General features: G+C 49.2%; 1 protein-coding gene across 1 annotated transcript in view; it reads left to right on the forward strand.

The window, feature by feature from the left end:
• Positions 1-4,426: 4,426 nt before the first annotated feature.
• The window catches only part of ARPC1A (actin related protein 2/3 complex subunit 1A), a 21,985-nt gene continuing 1,769 nt past the window's right edge, over positions 4,427-24,642 (forward strand). The window contains exons 1-8 of the mRNA XM_015418950.1: positions 4,427-4,520; positions 7,187-7,291; positions 11,664-11,886; positions 13,247-13,354; positions 16,114-16,326; positions 16,855-16,930; positions 19,442-19,635; positions 23,183-23,273. Coding sequence (XP_015274436.1) covers positions 4,457-4,520; positions 7,187-7,291; positions 11,664-11,886; positions 13,247-13,354; positions 16,114-16,326; positions 16,855-16,930; positions 19,442-19,635; positions 23,183-23,273 — 1,074 coding nt within the window. The 5' untranslated portion in view covers positions 4,427-4,456. The remainder of the gene's footprint in view (positions 4,521-7,186; positions 7,292-11,663; positions 11,887-13,246; positions 13,355-16,113; positions 16,327-16,854; positions 16,931-19,441; positions 19,636-23,182; positions 23,274-24,642) is intronic.

The raw sequence follows: 24,642 nt of genomic DNA on the forward strand, positions 1-24,642 counted from the left end.
GGGGTCGTCTTGGGGGGGGCAGTCGCTGTGTCTGCCTGTCCTGCCCTGCAGGGTTGTTGTGAGGCTAAAACAGAAAAATTGGGGGGGGAGGAAGAAGCCATACAAGTTGCTTGGTAACGCAGAGGAAGGAGGAGAACTGGACAGTTCGCACCGGCTTGGGAAGTCCCGAAACATCTGCAGAGATGGCAGCTCAGAAGTAGAATCTGAATCGGGAGCGGCGGCGCCCAAACCACCCGGAGACGATAAAAGCAAGAAGAGAGGCAGAAAGATGGGCAGGGGTATATAAATGGATAAAGGGTAAAAAGTTGTACTAGACTCCACCAGATGATGTGTACAGAATTGTGTGTACAGAATTATCAATGTAAAAACTTGGTAAAATATAAATAAATTTTTTTTAAAAAGCAAGAAGAGAGGTGGGAAAGGCAGAAACTAGCTTAAACTTTAGAAAAGATGTTTATATGTGACATTACGTAATCCTGCATTGCCAGTCATTTCATCTTTTTGCATATCGGAAGAACAGGATTTTTATTCTTAGCATGAAAAAGAGAAAAGCTTTGACCTAAGGTATTAATCGTTATCATATCTGGTCGTCGTATAGCTGTGGTTTTAGGTAGTGCGTAGTTTTGTGGGTTTTATGTAGAAAATAAAAATTTAAACTTTAATTTATTTATTTTTTAAGTTGCTTGGTAGTTTGGGGACGGGTTCTCTCTCCGCTTAGTCAGGGTGGTGACGAGCAACGCTCCCTCTAAGCTGTGGAGTCTTGTGAGCAAAAAAATTCTACTTTGGGAGCTGCCGGCATTGAAGCGGTGATCGAGCGAAGACAAAAATGTGTGTGAGCCAGAGGCTAAAGAACTGTGAGCTAGCTCACACTCACTCAGCTTAGAGGGTCGTGAGGACAGAAATGGGGAAGGGAAGAGAAATAGTCGAGGCCGCCCCCCCAAGCTCCTGGGATAAATGCATAGCTGTATTTGTTCTGTTTTGTCAAAGCAAAGATGGATTTACTTTACTTTTTAGCTAGTTAATGTAGGTGTGCACTGCTCTCTGTGTGTGTGTACAATTGCACGCCAGTTACATTTTAAAATAGTTTAATAGAACAAAGCCTTCTACCTCTCGTAAAATTATGATTTCCCCCTTCCTCCTCATTCTTAGTTATAACTGGATGTGCATAGAGCTGAAGTTATACAAATTATTATAGTATTATTATTATTAGCCCATTATTAGCATTCTTATCCCATTTTGCTTCGCGTTGTCTACTGTTGACTGGCAGAGTCGCTTTTTCCAAAACTGGTTTACAACCTGCCAGCCCCACCCTGCCCTCTTCCTGCACTGCCTTACTTCTAGGACGTGCCATCACCTCCAGCTGAGTCGTTTCTGCTCCGATTGGCAGAGAAGAGCCAACAACAACTACTGCCTAAGAGCTGATGCTAGGGAATTAACCTACTTGTAAAATACATTTCCCCCCCTTGGTGCTCAGCCATTGATTCTTGTAGCTGCGCTTGCTCCCTTTCATCTCTCTCTCTCTCTGCCTACTTTCTCTGTCTTTTTAATGTCGTAAAATAGGGGGCAAGGACTTGGCTATTTTTGCTTATGCAGTTGTGTAAAACACCATGTATGGCTGTTTCCCTGCATAAATACTATAGTCGGTCAATAAATGATATGCCAAAACCAAGGAGTGAGGCAAGATTTCAGCCAAATCAAAACATCCAATTGAGACATTTAGCACACCAAATCCAGTATGGTTAATATAGCTCTGGCCCCGGTCACACGGGCCGGATATCACGGAGGGGGGGGGGAGGCGTGGCAAATTGCCCCGGCGCAGTTTGATCCGCGATTATACGATCAGACACGCCGGCGGCACACCACGGGTCCTTCCCTTGGAGCCAGCGCGTAAACGAGGGGCCGGAGGGGAAAGCCGCGCGCCAGCGCAATCATACCAAGGGCATCCGGAGGCATCCCGTGGCAAACCGTTTGCCAGTACTTTGGAGGTACTACTTTTTAATCGTGTGTTTTCGGCAGTAAGCCACAGGTTGGCCATGGGTGCGCTCCACTTCCCAGATGTTGGGGTGTGATCACGCACGGATAATCCGCCCACCACCCGTGGCTCTCCCACGGCAAATTCGCCGTGTGAACGGGGCCTTAGGCTAAAGATCAGAAACCTTCTCATTGCCCTGAACAGAGCTCTGTGCTAGATGATCACTTAGGTAAAATCAGTGAGGAATGCCTGTCCAGTCTCGGGAGCAGAAAGCAGGTTTAGAACATACGAGAAGCCAATGTTCTCTTCTTCTTCTCATAAGAGAAGCCAATGTTGGATCAGGCCAATGGCCCATCCAGTCCAACACTCTGTCACACAGTGGCCAAAAATACCAGGTTTTGCTTCTGCAGTCTCCCCAAATACAGTCTTTGGTAGAACCAGAGTGGTGCCAGCCCCCCCCCCCCGTTCGGATCTCCCAGTCTACCTCAAAGGTTATTGCAAGGGTAAGCAGAGGCAAAGTAGGAGTTATGTCTGCTGCCCTGAGCTCCTTGGAGAAAGGAATGTTGAATATTCTTAGAGAACAGGGTTTGGACCAGTTAACAGAACCTCCTATTTGTGAAGAGCTGTCAAAGGTCTAAGCGGAACAAGAGATTCCTTGCGGATTTTTGCCAACTCTTAAAGCAGTGGTGGCATCTACTTCGTACTTACCAAGTCTTAAAGGATTTGATCTGGAAGAAATTCTCAAAGAGCAAGAGAATATGGATTGAAATAAGCAGTTTTGTGTCCTCTAGCTGTTATTGTGCAGTAGTCAGCTTACAGACCCCCGTTCTCCTGAAAGAAGAAACAAAACTTAAATCCTTTCAGCATTCCTTCCTGAAAAAAAAAGCTGAATACCAGCCGGGAGAGGCTGCAATTCAGTTTCCTCAGGAAGTGATGCAAAACTCTGATTCAGAGGTTATTTATGCGTTGTATTTATTAAGATTTCCTTTTGATTCCTGCCTTTCCTTTTGATTCAAGGTGGCTTAGAATGATAACCTGGCGGTGAGGGAATTTATTAACCTACAGTGGTGGTAAGCGTTAGACTGAGGGGCAGGAGTGAGCCACAAAGAACAGACGTAATTAAAATTGCCCGTGCCATCCTTAGCATCTTTCCATATTTTTTTTTCTTTTTTCACAATCCTGTCCTTTTGGGAAAACAGTGTTTCTCTGAGATTAGACATATTTACATTTGATTAACATTCTTAATAGACTAGCTGTTCTTCACAGCTCCCAACATGCGTGTTTAAATAATTGGTGCCCGGAACAGAGGAAAAGGTGACTTGTTCTTGCCTTTCTTCAGGTTTTTGTTTCGATTCTAGTCTTTAACCTTGCTCTTTTGTCTGCCCCTTCACAAGACGTATCCAGACTTGGGGGGAGAGCATCTCAAGTTGCAATGATTGAGTTTCTTTCTCTCTCTCTCTTTCTCTCTCCAGTGCACAGGATGGGGAAGCATTTCTGTAGAAGCGCTTGGTCCATGATTATGCCAGTTTGGTGTAGTGGTTAAGTGCGCGGACTCTAATCTGGGAGAACTGGGTTTGATTCCCCACTCCTCCACTTGCACCTGGCTGGATGACCTTGGGCAAGCCGTAGCTCTGATAAGAGCTGTTCTTGAAAAAAGAGCAGTTTCTGTCAGAGCTCTCTCAGCCCCACCTACCTCACAGGGTGTCTGTTGTGGGGAGGGGAAGGGAAAGGAACTTGTAAGTCGCTCTGAGACACCTTCGGGTAGTGAAGAGCGGGGTATGAATCCAATCTCCTCTTCTTCTTATGCCGTGCAGCAGGAATGTGGGGGGAAAGAGGGGGGGAGGGTCTGAGCTTCAGTAATTATAGTATTTAAGCATTCCGTTTCTACCTTTCGTTCCTCATGCCTGGTTTCTGTGCACATTCCAGCCCAGGAGCGTCACTGACTTTACAAACACACAACGATGATTCAGCTCATTTGCCTTTTCAGGTGTGGTCGCTCATCTAGCATTTGTTTGGCTAGGGAACTGAATCTCATTGTTTCCCATAGTGCTGAAATGTAGATCGCGCTCTTTGCAGGGCAAAGTCAGGCTCCTGTGTATCGGCACCCCTAAAAAAGGAATGTCAAAATAATTTTCCAAATTAAAAGTTGGCACATCGTATAAATGCAAATAGTCCTGAGAGTCTCTCTCCCCTAGCTCAGATCCTGTTTACACTTGCCTAGATTTAAGGTCCATTGATCTCATCTGGATGCTGCATGCCCAAGCGAAAAAACTCGTCACAATTGATTTAGCCACTGTGTTTGAGAGTGTATTTGACAAGAACAGTTAACTTGTTTTGACCGCCCTGAGCCATCAGAAGTTTATACACTCTGTTAAATTCACATTGCTGAATTTCTTGTAATGGTGTCAAGTACAGTATTCAGCATCAGTTTAAAGCGTTGCTTTCTTTCAGCTTCATCCCTCTGAAGACCCTCCTTTGGCCAGAATGTCTCTTCACCAGTTCTTACTAGAGCCAATAACCTGCCATGCCTGGAACCGAGACCGAACTCGTGAGTATTCCTGCGATTGTCATTCCCTTGGGTCTGTGAGGGTTCATATCCTGCAATAAACTTGCCTTGAAAAGCCAACTCACCTACAGGATTTACACAATCGGGCAGCTCACTACTAACCTATTCTACTGAAGACTAGCATTGCCAACATGCTATACTAAAGTTTCTTTTTTTACTCACTTGACAAGCTAATATTGAAGGTCAGCTACATGTTTTGCTACCATTTCAAGTCACATACACCCAGTGATCCCTTTTTTGTCATAAATTAACACCAGAAAGGAATGCTTTGGGGGAAGAGGAAGAGGAGGAGGAGGAGATTGGATTTATACCCCACCCTTCACTACCCGAAGGAGTCTCAGAGCGCCTTATAATCCCTTTCCCTTCCCCTCCCCACAGCACACACCCTGTGAGCAGTGTTCCCTCTAAGCTGAGTGAGTGTGAGCTAGCTCACAGTTTTTTAGCCTCCAGCTCACACATTTTTGTCTCGGCTCAGGAAGGATGGCTCCAGAGCATACTGATTTATGCAGTAGCCAAATCGCTTGCTCACAACTTTAATGCCAGTAGCTCACAAAGTAGGATTTATGCTCACAAGACTGCGCGGCTTACAGGGAACATTACCTGTGAGGTAGGTGGGGCTGAGAGAGCTCTCCCAAGAACTGCTTGTGAGAGAACAGCTCCGAGAGAACTCGTGACTGACCCAAGGTCACACCAGCAGCTGCATGTGGAGGAGTGGGGAATCAAACCCGGTTCTCCCCGGTCAGAGTCCATGCTCCTAACCACGACACCAGACTGGCTGACACAGCTGAGCCCTTTTCCCACGCCCTGCTTAACAGGAGTCGCAGACAGTCAAGCCTCCAAGGCCACATCGCCCCCCCCCCCATTTTCCTCCGGCCTCACCAAGAGCAGTAGACAATTGCAGAGGCGCTCCCAGAAATGCTTAAACCACATCGGCAAACGGCATACTTAGCCGTCACAGTCTAACCAGGAAGCCAGTTCAGTCCAGGTTCAGACCGGGGTTCTTCCCCAGGCCCTGTAGCTGCTGCCTCTGGCTGCCATACCCGTATATCAAGGTTAAACTGTGAAGTAGCTAGACTGTCAGAGTCTCAGGCGATGCAGCCTACCACGTTCCCAGCCAGGAACACTGCCTCACGAATCCCAGAAGGCTCTCCGGCCTTCAAGTTGCAGAGAGCTCAGGTTAGCCAGCTAATTCCTCCCCCCCCCCACCCTTCCTCCTGCTGGGGCCTTTTATCTACTTTCTCTTGGCCCAGCCCAGTTCCTGCTTCCTTACACCTGATAAGTTCTTTTCTCTCAAGGAGACCTCTACACAGAGGAGGCCATTGCTCTACAGTACTGGCCATCATTCCTCCTGCTTGCTTTTTGGTTACCTCTGTGGACCTGCCTTGTCCTTCCCTCTGCTCTGCAGCTGGGCTGCCCTCTGTCTTACAGCTGCGCTCGTGGCGTCCCTCCCTTTTCCTCAGGTTTAGGGTGCCCTGGGCTGTGACACAGACCCGTGTTTCTGTCTGAAATGCACATCTTGGACCCTGCTGGGCTGGGAAGGGGCTGGAGGGGAGGAGTTGTGGGGGTAAGGTTAAGCGCCACCAGGGGTCATTTCCTGCGGGAGCGCACAGGAGCGGAGCTCTGGCAGTAAGGAGCCCAGGGGGCGGGCACATGCAACAAGCCCCGCCCCCTGCTCCCAGCAGCCCTCAGTTGGGCCACGAGGAGCAAGAAGCAGCCGGGTAAGTTGCAGAGCCCCCCCTCCCTTTCAGGTATAAGCTCTCCCTCCTCTGTGAGGGCAGATCTGTGCATTCCCCCCCCCCCATAGCTAGCAATCTAAAACAGTCCAGGGGAGCCTGAGCAGTGGGTGTTGCCTTCTGACACACTTCCGGTGATGTCAGGGGGTGTGGCGCATGCAAATAAGTATGCTAATAAGTATGCTAATGAGCTCCTGCACCTCTTTTTCTATGAAATGATCCCAGTGCGCCACTATATGCCTGCATCTTGGCTGGAAATTGATGGTGCTCCAGCTGAAAAGCACATTTTTAGGGGTATGTTGTGCTGCAGCTGCACAGAATCAGCAGTATGGTTGCCAAAGCAATCTTCCTTTTCTCCTTGGAGTTTTCTGACCTTTGTTAATCTTGGCAGGGTACTTGTTACTGTTGCCGTGTTACTGGTTTTCTGCCTGTTCCTTGTGTCTTCCACTTGTGTGCCATTGCTTTCAGTTCTGTGTTTGATCTCCGCTTAGCATAAAAATGTCATCTGTATACTCCTAACTTAATGGGTTTAAATTAAGGGCGGGAAGGTACCAGCTGGATGTTAGGAAAAGCTTTTTCTACAGTCAGAGTTGTGCAGCGGTGGGATCGGCTGCCCCGGGTGGTGGTGAGCTCCCCCTCCCTGGCAGTCTTCTAGCAGCGGCTGGAGAAAGATTTGTCAGGGATGCCCTCGGCTGATCCTGCATTGAGGAGGGATTTGGACTAGATGGCCTGTAGGACCCCTTCCAACTCTGTGATTCTATGATTCTAAGTGTTTTGTTTTTCCCAGCTGGAAAGGTGACTCCTGTATCTACTGTGGATCTGGGATGGATTTTGCATTCTAGGTCTTGCAGTTACTTTTAATATTTTTTTTATAAGACCGTGCTTTGAACGCTACCCAATCTGTCCTCTTTGCAGAGATCGCCATTAGCCCAAATAACCACGAAGTCCACATCTATAAGAAGAACAGTAACCAGTGGGTGAAGGCCCACGAGCTGAAGGAGCACAATGGACACATCACAGGTAAAAACCACAAGCGTGGCAGCCGGCAATTCTGACTTGTGCAGAACAAGAAGGGGGCAGCTTTGGAAGCCCCTGCAAGATGGCTTTGATTCTTGCCCAAGCAAAGCCCTTTCGGTGTGAGAGCCAAAGCTGGTATCGTGTTGGTACTCTTTCCTCTTTAGAGTAAAGCTATTCAGTTGTCTCTTGGAGTCATTTGAGCTGTTGCTGTTGAGAATATCAGACAGACAAAACCAAAAAGCTGTAACACAAGTGAAAATGATATCATAGTATATTAAACATCAACATCTTATAGACAGTGCAAAATAGTGCAGGGGGGGGGGGTCCAAAGAAAGTTGCAGTGTACCAAGTTCTCCGGAATAACGTTTCGTTCCGTGAGGACTTCCTCTGAGCGGGGCCACAACAACAAATGCGTCTTCTGTTATTCATTCATCGTATACACTGACAGTGGTAGCAATTGCTTCACAGAAGTCATATTCTCAACTATCAAGTTTAGGTAAAATTAAAGGTTCCCTTGCTCGAAAGCCAGTCGAAGCCGACTCTAGAGTTGTGGTGCTCACCTCCGTTTCAAAGCCGAAGAGCCAGCGCTGTCCGAAGACGTTTCCGTGGTCATGTGGCCGGCGTGACTAAACACCAAGGCGCACGGAATGCTGTTACCTTCCCACCAAAGTGGTACCTATTTATCTCCTTGCAATGTCTTGCTTTCGAACTGCTAGGTTGGCAGGAGCTGGCAGTAGAGACAGGAGCTCACTCCGTCTTGTGGCACCCGGGTCTCGAACTACTGAACTACAGACCTTCCACAGCCTGCAGTTCAGCGTCTTAACCACTTGAGCCACCGCAGCTCCAAGTTTAGGCATGGTCTATTCAAAGCGGGCAGGCTAAACAAACGCACTCTCGCCTTGAGAATATCAGCCAATTCCTATTAATCTTTAGATTCCCCCCCCTCCCATGAGATGTAAGACCCTTCCAGTTTGGAATCCACCCTTGTAGAATGTGTGTGTGTGTTAGGCACATGTGATTATCCAAAGAACAAGTGTGCATACTTTTATTTTAATGTGCTGGACTGCAGTTATGCTGAGAACTGTGGTGACTGTCTTAGGGTCAGGCCTGCGCTGTGCCCCTCCCTGCCAAAGTTTCACTCCCCTTGTGGATCCCTGAATTGGCAGGAGGAGTCCCCCAGTCCCCCAAATCCTGTTTCAGCTGTGGCTTGCATTCTTGATGGCCAGCAGATTCCTGGTGTTGCTAGCTCACCTGGGAGTGAACGGACTGAGCTGCAGCCTCTAGGAGCGGACCTCCCCCAGAGAGGGTTGAAGCCAGACCCCGTAAGCAGGGCGAAAAGGCCGAGAGGAGCCAAGGGCTTCAACATTCAGCGTGCCTTTTCTGTTGCAATGAATCTGGCCCTCATTGTTCTGGGGTTTCTGGATGGCGGGCATCTAAAAAGGGGCCGAACGGAACCCTGCCTCATAGGGCTTCTTCATCACAGCTGTCCTGCCTTTAAACAGCAGCAGCAGATTTGGTTTTATACCCCGCCCTTCACTACCCGAAGGAGTCTCAGAGCGGCTTACAATCTCCTTCCCTTCCTCTCCCCACGACAGACACCCTGTGAGGTAGGTGGGGCTGAGAGAACCTGTGACTGACCCAAGGTCACCCAGCTGGCTTCAGGCGGAGGAGTGGGGAATCAAACCTGGTTCTCCAGATTAGGGTCCTGCCGCTCTTAACCACTACACCAAACTGGAACAGCAGAAGGACGAGCCAGTGACTCTGCTGAGGGAGGGACTCTCACCAGAACAGTGACAGGTTTCAAACAGTGACATTTGTCTGGGTGAAACATGTCCTGCTTGTACATGCTGTATGTGTGGGGGGGGGTTGTGGCTCAGCAGCAGAGCATGTGCTAGGAGAAGCACTGCCAGTCAGAGTATACTGACCCGGATAGCAGAGTGGCATGAATCAGTATCGGTATCTGGCAGTTTTTCAAGCACATGGATAAGGCTGCTCACCAGTGCTGCTGTAGGAAACCTTGGTGCTTGGGGGGAGGGGTCAACAGTGGGAGGGCTTCTAATGTCCTGGCCCCACTGGTAGACCTCCTGGTGGCACTGGTATTTCTGGCCACTGTGTGACACAGAGTGTTGGACTGGATGGGCCTTTGGCCTGATCCAACATTGGCGTCTCTTATGTTCTTATGTTCTTATAAACTGGGCCAGAACAGGACCCCGTGTTGTGCTAAAGCATTCTAGTGGTTTAAGTGGAGTTGTGAAGCTGCCCTGGACCAGTGTTCCCTCTAAGCTGAGTTGGTGTGAGCTAGCTCCAGCGCACAGATTCTCAGCTCAGGAAGGAGGGCTCCAGAGCAAATGAACCCGTGCACAACTTTAATGCCAGGAGCTCACAACGTAGAATTTGTGCTCACAAGACTCCGCAGCTTAGAGGGAGCATTGCCCTGGACCGTAGTGACTTTTCCCTTCCAATTCCACGGGAAGCCATTTTAGCAGCTCGAGAATCTAGCACTTCCCACTGCCTTTCCCCCCTCTGCTCTGCCACTCAGGCAGAACATATATGCACATAAAAATCATGCACCATGAGCAATAACAAAAGGTCCCGTTGCCGGGAAAGCGCTTGCCATTGTTCATATCTTGCAATCTTTCAGACGTTAACCTTGTGCCTATTTCTTGAAAATTGGCTTTTATTCAGAAAATTAATGTAAAGCTATTAGTACCCCATGTTCTTCAGCACAGCTTTATTGTGTTACACTCGCCCAGCAACTGGGGCATGGAGAGGGAAAACGAGATAGGCCCTCCCTGTAAAAAGGCTCTGCGCAAATATAAAAATATCGGTACAAATGTCATATCAATGAGGCAGCTGAATGCAGTAGAGATCTTACTGTAGACGACAGGCTGGGATTCTGATGCTGTGGGCAGAAGGCAAGGTGGCGCCAGGGAGACGTGGGCGACCTCTGCGGTTCTCGCATCCGAGACGTTGTATTTAGATCAGATATAACACCTTGCCGAGACCAGTGGATTCATTCCAGTGTCCAAGATATCTCTGCACTGGCTACGATTGGCTTCTCTGCTGGAGGGCTCCGCCTTCTCCGATCAAGAATTAGGATTCTTTTAAAAAAAAAAACAGAGATCTCAGGCTCTAAGGCACTGTGATTGGGATGAGGGCGAGGAATCCCACATACCCCTTGTCATCTCGACTGCTGCACAAGTTTAAGGGAACATAACCAGCACAGCAGGGGTCTTAATTAAAATCCAAGGGGGAAAAACACGGTTTGTTGCTCAGCAGTTATCGCTCTGCTTTAGGCAAACTTCTCAGCTTTAGGCTGTGAGCTTCAAGGTTTTTAGCATGGAGTTCTCTCGTTTAAGACTGATTGTGCTGTAAGCCCTGTTAGACTTTTAGGCAAAGGAGAAAAATACTTTTTTTTTTCTTTGCAGTTACCAAATCAGGGGGTGGCAAAACAAGTCGACTTTATTCTGGCGCTTCCTCCCATTCCCTGCTTTTTAAAAACGTGATCCAGTCTCCGATTTATCCATAGATCCCATAAATGCAAGATGTAAGGCAGATATTGCTTCAGCTAATAATTGTACACGCTGCAGTAGAATTTGGCAAGATAAAGAAACTGTATAAATCTTTAAAAGGGGGGGACTGAAGATCCAAGCGGCATTCAGGAGACAAGATTGGGGAATGTGTTTCCACACGATGCGGTGTGACAAGTAAAGAGTTCAAACTGAGTAGAGGGCCGACAAAACTTAATAAGTAAAAATCCATGTATTTATTTGTAAAGGGATTAAAAATATATATAGGGGCCCAATCATACCTCATGTAAAAATTCAAAAATCATATGTACAGGAGCCAATGGACTTGACTTGACGTGTTTCGGCCTGTTAGGGCCTTCTAAAGGGTCAAACACAACAAGGAACTAATTGGCTTATAGCTCAATGCATAATACGATACCATTATACAGCGTAGATACAAAATGGGCCAGAAAGGAATTGCTGTGAAAAATTTAAAAAACACGTGAAATTAAATACATATCAAAACACAACGAGGAACAAATTGGCTTATAGCTCAATGCATAATATGATACCATTATACAGCGTAGATACAAAGTGGGCCAGAAAGGAATTGCTGTGAAATTTTTTAAAAAACATGTGAAATTAAATACATATCATATAATGGATAAATAAACGATGCCTGTATCATCCTTAAAAAACGTATTGACTTACTTCCAGAGTGGAATTACTAGGCATAGAATGAAAGATCCAATCATATGCCAAATGATATTTCACTGATATTAATCTAGAAGCGAAAGAAATATCAACCAATGCAATCTAAAATAAGGAGCCGACAGCCAAAAACGAAGCCGTCTTCTCCTTTGCAGGGATCGACTGGGCCCCCAAGAGCGACCGCATCGTCACCTGCGGTGCCGACCGCAACGCTTACGTCTGGAGCCAGAAGGACGGCGTGTGGAAGCCGACGCTGGTCATTCTCAGGATCAACCGAGCAGCCACGTTTGTGAAGTGGTCCCCTCTGGAGAACAAGTTTGCCGTGGGAAGCGGGGCCCGCCTCATCTCCGTGTGCTACTTTGAATCGGAAAACGACTGGTGAGCGGGTCGACGTTGGAACGACTTTTCCCGGGCAATCCTTTGGCTTTTGGCTGCCATGCGTGTGGAGCGGTTGGTGATCAGCGGGTCCCTGTGACTTCTAAATTTTGCCTCCTATAAATTGCGTTCGTAGCGTCAAAGGGAAGCGGAACCGCTGTGGTGGTCTGCCGTTTGGTGTGGCCTCGGGACGACCACGGGTCTTTCGACTTCTCTGGCTGTGGAACCAAGTTTATTACTTTTGGTGTTCCAGAGATTTTCAGATGCCGAGCCTGGCATCGTTTCTGGGGTGGCTAGTCGGTCGGCAGTGAGGCGTTTCTCTTGGGTGATATTTCATCTTCTCAAAAGACTGGTTCTGTGGCAAAACCTGCCCTGCCCTGGACGGCCCAGGCTAGCCCGATCTCGTCAGGCCTGGGAAGCTAAGCAGGGTCGGCCCCGGATAGTATTTGGAAGGGCGACCTCCAAGGAATGCCAGGGCCGTGAGGCAGAAGCAGGCAGTGGCAAACCACCTCTGAGACGTCTCTTGCCTCAAAAGCAGTTTTAGCGTGCCACCGATTGGTGCATAACACTAAAAGAGCTAGAACTTTTGGTAGCCAGACAACCTTAGGATCTCCTGGCTATACTACACACACTGACCTACGATAATTATTAATTATTATTTTGGCAAAACCGGACTGTTTGCGCTGCCGTTGTCGTGCCACTTGACGTGGTTTTAGCATGCCACCGATTGGTGCATAAGACTAAAAGAGCTAGAACTTTTGGCGGCCAGACAATCTTAGGATCTCCTGGCTATACTACACACACTGCCCTCCGATAATTATTCATTATTATTTTGGCAAAACTGGACTGTTTGCGCTGCCGTTGTCGTGCCGCTTGACGTGGTTCTAGCGTGCCACCAATTGGCGCATAACACTAAAAGAGCTAGAACTTTTAGATGTAAAGGACAATTTAATTTGCTTTGATAGTTAATGTTATTAGAGGAAAGTTAATTAAGAGAAAACAATAGTAAAAAGAAGTGTTACGGGTTGATTATGGCTATAAGATAAGTGGAGAATAGAAAAGAACTAAGAAATGGGCTGGAGGTTGGAGCACTGCGGGAAGCCGGGGGGGGGGGGGGGAGAGAAGAAAGGATGTATAACAAATAACATGTTTTGTGTTTGAACTAATGATATATCCTAATAAATTGTTTTTGAGGGGGAAAAAAGAGCTAGAACTTTTGGCGGCCAGACAGTCTTAGGATCTCCTGGCTATACTATACACACTGCCCTCCGATAATTATTCATTATTATTTTGGCAAAACCGGACTGTTGTCGTGCCGCTTGAGGTGGTGGTCTCAGGGCTGCTTTGCCCCCGTCTCTTCCAGGTGGGTGAGCAAGCACATCAAGAAGCCCATCCGCTCCACGGTCCTCAGCCTCGACTGGCATCCCAACAACGTCTTGCTGGCCGCCGGCTCCTGTGACTTCAAATGCAGGTGAGAGAAGCCCCCGCGGAAGCGGCGTGGGTCCCCCGGTACCAGCGGCCTGGCGGTGCGAGATTCGCACTCATAGCGCCGCCAGCAACCGGCAAGGGTCGGCCTCCGAACGGGGGACAGATCTTGGGGACAGCCTCGGGTGCTCAGTCTTGAGATTCTGGGCGAAAAGGGCTGCAGTTATCAAATCACTTTTGTGTAGTACTGTCTTACTTTCTTAAATTGACATTAATGGGGGGCAATGCTCCCGCTTAGCCGTGGAGTCTTGTGAGCAAAAATTCTACCTTGCGAGCGATTTGGCTGCTGCATAAATTAGTTTGCTCTGGAGCCCTCCTTCCTGAGCCAAGACAAAAATGTGTGAGCCGGAGGCTAAAAAACTGTGCGCTAGCTCACACTGACTCAGCTTAGAGGGAACACTGGGACCTGGGAACCCTAGTGTCCCTCCACCCCCTGTTAAATACCAGTTTGCGAGCCTCTGCTCTTGGTCCAGCACAAAGGAAATGGCGGGTTTTTCTATGGCCTTATACCCCTCAGCAAGTAAGTAGTTCAACAGTGCATGCTGCCTAAGAGGAAGCTTCAGAGTACTGGGAAATCCATGTTGCAGGTTTCCCCCCCTCTTCTTCAGATTAAACGGTCATGTAGTGACGCTGTTTGTTGTTGGCTGTGAGGTTTTTTTTAAAAAAGCCAAATAATCCTTTTTCCTGAAATATGCACTGAGCCATGCAGATGGTAGAACAGCTGTCCTTCACCGGCTTCTGGCTGGCGTTCTAAGCAGCTATTGAAACTGAGCGTTTGCGACCTCAGCCAGCAGTGCTTTCCGTGGGAACAGTCACGTAGACTGGAGCAGTCGTTTCAAACTGTGTTCCGGGGCCCCCGGAAGCCGGGTCAGTGCTCTGTGGCAGAGAGGAACAGTCAAGGCAGACCACCTTACTTCTTCGTGGCCTCTGTGCATCACATTGATGGGCCACGCGCCTCCTTAGAATGGGGATTCAGATCAGGCCTGTGGTCGTGGAGGGGCATTTGGGGGCGGAGCCCCACCACCCACGAGCCCTGCCCCACCACCTGATGATGCCAGCGCCCCCCCCCTCCGTGTGTGTGTAGCCCCACAGCTGCAAGGCTGGCAAAAGAAGTGGAAGCTGCAGGGCAGCTTCTGGTCAGTTTCATTTCCTCCATCAGCTCTTAGGTTCCACAGCTGAAAGGAGGGGAGTGAAGCTGACCAGAAGTGTGGGGGGGGAGCTTTCCTTCCCTTCCCAAGCTTCCCGGCTGCTGGGGGGAGAGGGGGGAGAAGGAAAGAGGGAGAGGGAGGCATGGTGATGGTGGTGGTGGGGAAGCCAGTCTCTCTCGACCATAATTTTCCATGGAAGGAAGGATGGGGGGGGGGTTGGTGATGGGGGGGAAGCCAGTCTACCTCTCCTGGGGTTGCCAGTCTCCAGGTGGTTGTATAAATATAAAGACACTCCATGAATGAATTACGAACATTACGAATTACGAACATAATTCCTTTGTTATAAAAAAACTTCAGATAGCTGAAGAAGCGTAACGTGAACGTAGCAGTGAAGCCAGCCGTGTATAGCTGTACTCACACACGACGTGGAACTATTGCACTCCTGAAGTTTTTTATACAAAGGAATTGTGGACTCTAATTGTATTCTCCCTTTGTATCGAGTAATTTTTGTTCCTAGCTCTGTAAAATATATATATATAAGGGTTCTTTAACCAAGATTTCAAAATGTTTGAATTGCTTCATACAATATAATTTTTCTGCTTCTGTTCATAATTCATTCACGGAGTGTCTTTATATTTATACAGTCTCCTCCCGTGAGCTCTCATTTTTTATATACAGTCTCCAGGTGGTGGCTGGAGATCCCCTGTTAGAAGAAGAAGAGGAGATTGGATTTATTCATTTATTTATTAGTATTTTTGCCCCGCCCTCCCCGCGAGTGGGTTCAGGGCGGCTTACAAGAGGGCAACAATGGCCCAAATATAAAACAAGATTAAGACAGCTTAAAACAAAAATAAAATCATCGAATCACAAAAGTAAAGTGGTCTATAAAGAACAAGATGCTCTTCCAGTGGTAGGTGCCGGATCTTTCATTGGAGGTAGATAGTGTCCTGTAGCTGGTACGTGGCCAGTCCAGTGGTACCCACCCAGCGCAGTATCATGGCAGATCTTCAAGGGCCGTCCTCTTACCCAGTTGTTACCCACACCATTGACGGTGGTAGTGGTGGCTCCTATTCAAACGCCTGGCGGAAGAGCTCCATCTTGCAGGCCCTGCGGAACTGTATGAGGTCTCGCAGGGCCCTGATCTCCTCCGGGAGCTCATTCCACCAGGTAGATTTATACCCCACTCTTCACTACTCGAAGGAGTTTCAGTGCAGTGGGGAGGGGAGTTTCCTTCCCCTCCCCACAGCAGACACCCTGTGAGGTAGGTGGGGCCGAGAGAGCTCTTTCGAGAACTGCCCTTGAGAGAGAACAGCTCTGAGAGAACTTGTGACTGGCCCAAGGTCACACTAGCAGCTGAATGTGGAGGAGGGGGGGGAATCAAACCCGGTTCTCCCAGATTAGAGTTTGCTGCTCTAAGTGGGCCTCTCCTCTCCCCTTCCTCCTGTACCTTTCTGCTTAGAGCTGCAGTTTCTGGGAGACCCCGCCGTCTCTCTGCACCTGCCGGGCCTTCCTGTATCAGCGCGTGCACATAAACATACCCGTGGCTCCGCAGAGGCAGGTAATCTCCCTTCCTGCGTTTGTGCCTCTTCCTTTGCAGAGTGTTTTCGGCCTACATCAAGGAGGTTGACGAGAAACCGGCGAGTACCCCCTGGGGCTCCAAAATGCCATTTGGGCAGCTGATGGCAGAGTTTGGTGGCGCGGGTAGTGGCGGATGGGTCCACAGCGTCAGTTTCTCCGCCAGCGGCAACCGCCTCGCCTGGGTCAGCCACGACAGTACTGTATCCGTCGCGGACGCTTCCAAAAACATGATGTAAGTCATTGAACAGAGTCTCGGGGCTGGTGGACCTGAAGAGCCTCGTGATTATCATCCAGCCTCCTGCTTGATTCATGCATGCTCCAAACATTGAGCATGAGCACACACAAGCTGCCTTCTGCTGAATCAGACCACTGGTCCATCAAAGTCCGTATGGTCTGCTCAGACTGGCAGCGGCTCTCCAGGGTCTCAGGCAGAGAAAGGTCCTCCACATGACCTACTGCCTGGTCCTTTAAATGGGAGATGCTGAGGATTGAACCTGGGACCTTCTGCATGCAGAGCAGATGCTCTACCACTGAGCCACAGCCCCCCCCTATCATGTCTTGATTTTAACTCGTTTAGCACTGATTTGGGCGCATGTACTGCCTAATGCCAAAAGCAACAGGCTGATTTGAAATATAATTTAAGAAAAGCATATGGATGCTAGCAAAAATGGGCAATTCCAGCTTCCGTCTTCATAAACGTCTGCCCCACACCGTTAAATGAAAGAGGCTTCAATAACAAGGTGTCATTGTGTGTTTTCAGGGTCTCGCAGCTGAAAACGGAGTTCCTTCCACTCCTGAGCGTGTCGTTCGTGTCCGAGAACAGCGTGGTTGCTGCCGTAAGCATCTTCTCTCTTTAACTCGTAGCACTTTCCAAGTCCACCAGCACAGAGAGTTTAGGTAATCCTTTTGATGCTCAAGTGGTTAAGACGCTGAACTGCAGACTGTGGAAGGTCAGTAGTTCAGCGGTTCAAGACCCGGGTGCCGCAAGACAGGGTGAGCTCCTGTCTCTAGTTCCAGCTCCTGCCAACCTAGCAGTTCGAAAGCAAGAAATTGCAAGTAGATAAATAGGTACCACTTCCGTGGGAAGGTAACAGCATTCCGTGCGCCTTGGTGTTTAGTCATGCCGGCCACATGACCACGGAAACGTCTTCGGAAGCGCTGGCTCTTCGGCTTTGAAACGGAGATGAGCACCGCAACCCTAGAGTCGGATTCGACTGGCTTTCGAGCAAGGGAACCTTTACCTTTACCTTGATGTTCCAGCTGGGAGAACGGTTCCCAAAAAATCACAGGGCTTTAAGGCATAGTTATTATTGTACAATTCATATTTGCTGGCCTCCTCAGATGTTCCACTGTCTTTAGGCAGAAAGCACAACCTATAGAGGAAAGCCCCAAGGCAGATGAGATAAGATGGGTGTGCAATAATCCTTCACGAGTGTCGCTTCCCAGCACACAGGCACTAAATGGAATACAGAACAGGGGGAGTCACAGGCAGTTCCTCTGCTTGTTTCTTTGCGGAATTGCTTCCTGCACAGGACAGTAGCAGTAAGTAAACAAAAAACAGCTGTGATATTATTATGCAATCTATTCAGTCATTATTATTAAGCATTTGTATTATGGTGCAAATGACAAAGCACATTCCAGTGCAAAATATGCAAGTATTTAAAGCGCTGTTGAAAACCGAACTGTCCGGGCTCAAAAGTCCTCTGTATAATACAGCTCAAAGTGGCTACACAGTCCTTCTTTGACATAGATGTAAATTATTCCAAATATCTGATCAACTGTCGTGGCTCCGACGGGCCAGCTACATACCCGTGCTCGGTTCTTTATCATGGTACCATGGCAGTCACTATAAACCATGTAAACATATAACACATATAACAGTGTTTCAAGACATGCTTGGGAACTACGTGTCGTTACAGCACATACGTCCAATTTCGTACTCAAAAAGTTTTTCTCTCTGCTTCTTCAGTCTGTTTTGAGGAGTGTTTTGCACTGGAGACCTTGAAATCTATGTTTACATTCAGCTTAATACAAGGTCTGAAACTGGATGTGAGTATGTGCTCCTGCGCGTTCCTTGGACAGCAAAGGTAACAAACAAGCAAGTATTGGAGCGCATAAAACCAGACATGCCATTGGAAGGAAAAATAATAAAATGACGACTGGCTTATTTCGGCCATGTCATGCGGAAGAACTTGCTAGAAAAAACAATTATGCTTGGATTGGTTAGCGGCAAAATGAAACTGGGCCGCCAAGGAACACGGTGGCTAGACACCATGAAAGTCGACAGTAGCCTGAGCGTGGAGGCAACTCAAACAGTACAAGATCGGAAAATGTGGAGAGAGCTGGCCCATAGAATCGCCAAGACACGACTGAATGGCTAACAGCAGCAACAAAATATGCTGTAACAACACGTAGTTCCCAGGAATCCTTACAAACATTGTTATGTATGTTATATGTTTATATGGTTTATAGCGACTGCCGCGGTACCTTGATAAAGGACTGAACATGGGTGTGGAGCTGGCCTGTCGACAGTTGATGAGATATTTGGAATAATTTACATCTTCGTCAAGGAAAGACTGTGTAAAGCCACTTTGAGTTGTATTATAGGGGAACTCTGAGCACGGACAGTTCGGTTCACAAGGACGCTTTAAATATTTGTATATTTTGTACCGGAATGTGTTTTGTAATATGTACCAAAATACCATTATTGAATAGATTGCATAATAATACCACGGTTGTTTTTTGGTTTACTTACAACCTATTCCCGTGATCTCACATCTGTATAACCTCTGTTTGTTAGGACAATAGCAGAGCAGCCTTCGTTTCAGGCCTCAGTTTATTTAAAAAAGCAGAGGTGGCACAGCGCTGTCCTCTTTGGGAGCCGGGCGCTTGAACTCAGACAGCTCCGTCTCTTACATTAAGGTGTAAGCAGACAGGATGTGATTACCCAGCGGAGATGTGTAGACACACCTTTTCCCTGAAACCTTAGGTGGCAGAATTTAGGTTGCAAACGGCTTGGGGCAGATCTGTCTTTACCGTTCTGTGACGCAGTAGTGATTCCCGCTGATCAAGGGTGTATTGAGTTGAGGGATTTGAAGGTAGAATTTTCTGGGAGAGAGCCCCACAATTATGGGTCAGCAAGCGACAGTGGCCAGTTACTTGGAAGTTGGGAGAAAAAAAGGCGTCCGAAGGAAGCAGAGTTGTACTAGCTCAGAGAAGAATCTTTGCCTTTGTCGCTGGCTTTCTAGCTGAGCCTAGCTTAAGTCGCACCCAAACCTTGACTCTTAAGAAAACAGATTTTTCCATATCTGGTGGGTTTACGTGAGGTTGTTGATGATTTGTCGCAGGGCCACGATTGCTGCCCCATGCTCTTCAACTGCGACGACCGCGGCGCCCTCGCCTTTGTCTCTAAGCTAGACATCCCCAAGCAAAGCATCCAGCGCAACATTTCCGCCATGGAGCGTTTCCGCAACATGGACAAGAGGGCCACCACCGAGGACCGCAACACTACTTTGGAGACCTTGCACCAGAACAGCATCACGTAGGTGCCCACGGGCCTCCAGTTTCGGACCTTGAAACTTGCGGGGCCCAATGATGGTCTTATCCTTGCAGTGCTGTGCCACTCCTCCCCCACCGGGTCAGCTGACATGAGAAACTTACCCACTATGTGGGAGAAGCCCAGGCCACTGCTCTTCCTGACTCCTGAAACTGGCTGAACATCAGTGTGGGGAGAAGCATGTGAACCTGGCCTAAAATGCCAAGTCGAACCCTCTGATTCCATAACGGTTATTTGTATTCTAGAAAAGTGCTCCCAGGTGATCAGCAGTTACAGACAAAAAAAGGCTAATGCGATCTTGGGGTGTATCAACAGCGGCATAGAATCATAGAATGTTAGACTTGGAAGGTATCTTGCAGGTCATCTAGTCCAACCCCCCTGCACTCTGCAGGAGCATAGCTGAAAGATAGCCCTACAACATACCTGAAAGATAGTCGTCCAGCCTCCGCTTGAAAACGTCCCGCGAAGGAGCATCCACCCCCTCCAGAGGCAGACTGTTCCACTGCTCAACCACTCTTACAGTTAGGAAGTTTCTCCTCATATTTAGCCGGTAACGACTCCCTTGTAATTTCCACCCATTAGATCTAGTCTCGCAATCCGGAGCAAGAGAGAATATATCCGCTCCATCTTCTACATGACAGCCCTTCAGATACTTGAAGACTGCAATCATGCCCCCTCTAAGCCTTCTCTTTCCCAGGCAGGCTAAACAGACCCAACTCTTTCAGCCTTTCCTCGTAAGACTTGGACTCCACCATCCTGGTTGCCCTCTTCTGGACACGCTCGAGCGTCTCAACATCCTTCCTAAAATGTGGTGCCCAAAACTGGACACAGGACTCCAGGTGAGGCCTGACCATAGCAGAATAGAGCGGAACGACCACCTCCCATGATCTGGACACAATGCTTCTGTGAATGCATCCTAAGGTTGCATTCGCTTTCTTTGCAGCCACATCGCACTGCAGGCTCATGTTTAGCTTGTGATCAACCAGAACACCTAGATCCCTTTCACACGTGCTGCTGTCAAGCCAAGTCCCTCCCATTCTATATCCGTGCCTTTGACTTTTTTTGTACCTAAGTGTAGGACTTTGCACTTATCTCTATTGAAATTTATTTTATTTGTCTTCGCCCACTGTTCCAGCCTATCTAAAGCATAACATCCAAATCGCAGGATGTGATAGTCCCGCTGCACACTGCATTGGTCAGGCCGCACCTGGAGTATTGTGTGCAGTTCTGGAGGCCTCACTTCCAAAAGGGATGTGGACAGACTGGAGCGGGTGCAGAGGAGGGCGACGAGGGTGATCGGGGGTCTGGAGACCGAGAAGCCCTGTGAGGAAAGGCGGAGGGACTTGGGGATGTTCAGTCTGGAGAAGAGGAGGTTGAGGGAGGACAGGATGGCTCTCTTGAAGTATTTAGAGGGCTGTCACTTGGAGGAGGGCAGGGAGCTGTTCCTGTGGGCAGCGAAGGACAGGACTTGCAAGAAGGGGTTTAAATTAAGGTTGGAAAGGTACCGGCTGGATCTTAGGAAAAACCTTCTTACACGAAGAGTTGTGCAACAGCTAAATAAGCTGCCTCGGGAGGTGGTGAGCTCCCCCTCCCTGGCAGTCTTCAAGCCGCGGCTGGACAGACACTCGTCAGAGGTGCTCTAGGCTTATCCTGCATTGAGCAGGGGGTGGACTAGATGGCCTCTTTATGACCCCTTCCAACTCTGTGATTCTAGGATTCCGTGAAACACCCAACTTCAGAAAACGTGAAAACAAGGCTAGGGGAGCAACAACGAAGGTGAGCCAGCGCTTCCACAGCCAGTTAGCAGCTCCGTTGCTGAGGGGGCGGCCCGCCGCTTAGAATGTTTATTTATTTATTTCCATTTCTTAGCTGCCCTTCCCCACTTACGCGGGCCTCAGGGCGGTTTACAACAACATGAAATCCAACGCAATTTTAAAACAAGTTAAAAACTACAGAATTCAGTATTAAAACATTCAACATCAATATTCAGACACTTTAAACAAGATGGCATATTTAGCATTCGGATCTTCACGAGGGGGGAGGGGAGGGTGCCGGGGCAGATGTAAAGGAGCTGTTGCTGGCCTGCTGCTGCCTTCAGGGCCACCGGGCCACCGGAAGCATCGCCTTACCGGCTGAGGCAAAAGGCCAGTGAGCATTCTCTCTCCAAAGGCCTCTGGGTGCGTTACGATCAAGGCGCAGAGTGGATGGCCTTCCCCAGCCCCTGGGGTTTAGAGCAATGTTCCCTCTAAGCTGAGTTAGTTTGAGCCAGCTCACACTTTTTTAGCCTCCGGCTCACTCATTTTTGCCTTAGCTCAGGGAAGGGGATGGGCTCCAGAGCAAACTCATTTATGCAGTAGCCAAATGGCTCACTCACAACTTTCATGCCAGTAGCTCACAAAGTAGAATTTTTGCTCACGAGACTCAACAGTTTAGAGGGAGCATTGGTTTAGAGGCATGCTGCCTCCTGAAGACGGCACGGAGGACTTAACTCAGCGCGCAGTGACGGGCGCTGCCTCCTGCGAAACCGGAGGCCCACCGTTCCCCCACAGAGCTCCCCAGGCCCTCATTCTGCAGCCAATCTCCACTTTAAATCCCCCCACAGTTGAAGTGCTGGGGGGGGGGGCAGGAAAATTCATTGGGTTTCGCTCATCCTGCCAGCTGTGGTGTCGTGGTTAGGAGCGGAGGACTCCAATCTGGAGAGCCGGGTTTGATTCCTCACTCCCCCGCATGCAGCCAGCTGGGTGACTTTGGGTCAGTCCCAGTTCTCTCAGAGCTCTCTCAGAGCCCCACCTGCCTCACAGGGTGTCTGTCTGTTGTGGGGAGAGGAAGGGAAGGAGCTTGTAAGCCACTCCGAGACTCCGAGTGAAGGGAGGGGTATAAATCCAGTCTCATCTCTTCTGCTCCAGGGCAGTGCTAGTGCCGAGAGAGACGGAGTGGCAAAGGGGCGAGGATCTGACAAGGACCCAGGAGGTTCAGGTTCAGATTTCCACCCGGCCGAGAAACTCGCCGGGTGACCTGGAACCAGTCTCTCCAGCTTACCTACCTCACAAGACCGTTGTCGTGAGCAATGCTCCCTCTAAGCTGTGGAGTCTTGTGAACAAGAATTCTACTTTGTGAGCTACCGGCATGAAAGGGGTGAGCGAGCAATTTGGCTGCTGCATCAATGAGTTTGCTCTGGAGCCGTCCTTCCTGAGCTAAGACAAAAACGTGTGAGCCAGAGGCTACAAAACTGTGAGCTAGCTCACACTAACTCAGCTTAGAGGGAACACTGGTCATGAGACTTAAACAGAAGCGGGGAGAACAGCGCACAGCTCTCGGAGCAGATCAGAAGCACATTTACAGTTGCCGCCATAGTCCCCCGTGTTCAGGAGAGCAAAGAAGCGATTGGATAACCCGTCTTGCCCGGTGAATACTACCTCCCTAGCACATTTTCATCTGGGGTTGAAGTCTATTGTAATAAACCCGCTTCCGTTCTCTCTTCCCCTCCCGCGCTCAAGCAAGTCCCTGTTTTTTTTCGTTTTTCTGCCTGTAGCCAAGTGTCTATTTACGAGGTGGACAAGCGGGACTGCCACAAGTTCTGCACCACTGGCATCGACGGAGCCATGACCATCTGGGACTTCAAGGTAGGCCCCGGCTGCACAGCCCGGCCCCCGCGGCACAACTGCCGGATCTCTGCCTGACCGTGACACTCCCTGACCCGGCACCGGTTAGACCCTCTCAGCCTACTCTGCCTCGCCGGGCTGTTGTGAGGATAAAAAGGGTGGGGTGCGGGAAAACAGTCTAATGCTTCCCCCAACCCCCTTGGAGGCCAGGCAAGAGAAACACGTCGTTGGATACCGCCAGTCTTCTCCGGTGTCTGCTAATCCCACACTGCAGCCTGCCCGGGGAAAGGCCACGCAAAACCCCAGACGGCACAGTGTCTCTCTCTCTCCTTTTCTGGAGGGTTCCACCTGGGCATTAAAATCACTGAATTGGCGAGGAGGCCTCCACGTACCTGGTTGGGCCTCTCTGTGCCGCCTCCTTTCCTTGCGCCGGCTTGTGCACGGCATGGCCACCAGGTGTCACTGTTCTTCCGCTTCTCTTAGCTGAGATTGCCACTCTGTATTCTGCACGCTCCGTGTTTCCTGCTTCCCCCACACACACACACACACACACCACAGCGGTCTTGCGATACCATCGCTGAGCCATCTTGAACCACACGCCTACTCTTGTGTTGGCCGGCAAGGGCTGTACCCACCGGTCGCCCCCTGGCCCAGCTGTGTGTGCGCTTCTGCTCTTTTTAAAAAGTTGGCAGCAGCGAAAACCGATTCTGCGGCTGCTGCTGTTTATGTATACAAACGTGCACGATTTCCCTTCGTTTTGCATTGTTCTGAAATGTTTATACCGGCTGTGGGGCGGCCAGGAGCCAGAGGGGGCAGCGAAGGCCCACCCTCAAACGCAGGGAATTCTTATTCCACTCCCCCTTGAACCTCTGAAACACCCGCAGGTATTGTCCATTTCGGGCATTATCCCTGCCACCCAAAAGACTGGAAACTGGTGCACGCGTCCCTGTGCTGTCCAGGCTTTGGGTTCTCTTGCCAGGATACACAGCTGCAGGCACGGCTCCACGCACAGGTTCAGCAAGTCAGGCAAAAACTCCTTTTTATCATCCAAGCACAGGCAAAGTGGCCCCGATTAGCAGTAATTAATCAGGCAAAGGGAAGATTCAACTTCTTCCGGAGGTCAACAAAATACGGTCAGTAAAATCTACCAAAACATACTCAGACTCAAAAGGTAGGGGAAATCCTGCCCAAAAAGATGCGCGCTTCCCCCGCCCCCACCTTTTTGGCTTTTATCCTCGGAGGGACCTATTAAGGCTGTGGACGCACGGTCATTTCGATCGGGTTTCACCGCTGTTCCCTCTCACCTATAAAACTGCTGATCAGACGCCCGCATCCGTCTCCCGCACCGAAGTGGGCTCACTCGCGCAATCCAGTCCCCTAACGAGTTTCC

Source organism: Gekko japonicus, unplaced genomic scaffold, assembly GCF_001447785.1.
Source record: "Gekko japonicus isolate JY-2015 unplaced genomic scaffold, Gekko_japonicus_V1.1 scaffold2681, whole genome shotgun sequence".
Classification (NCBI taxonomy): Eukaryota; Metazoa; Chordata; class Lepidosauria; order Squamata; family Gekkonidae; genus Gekko; species Gekko japonicus.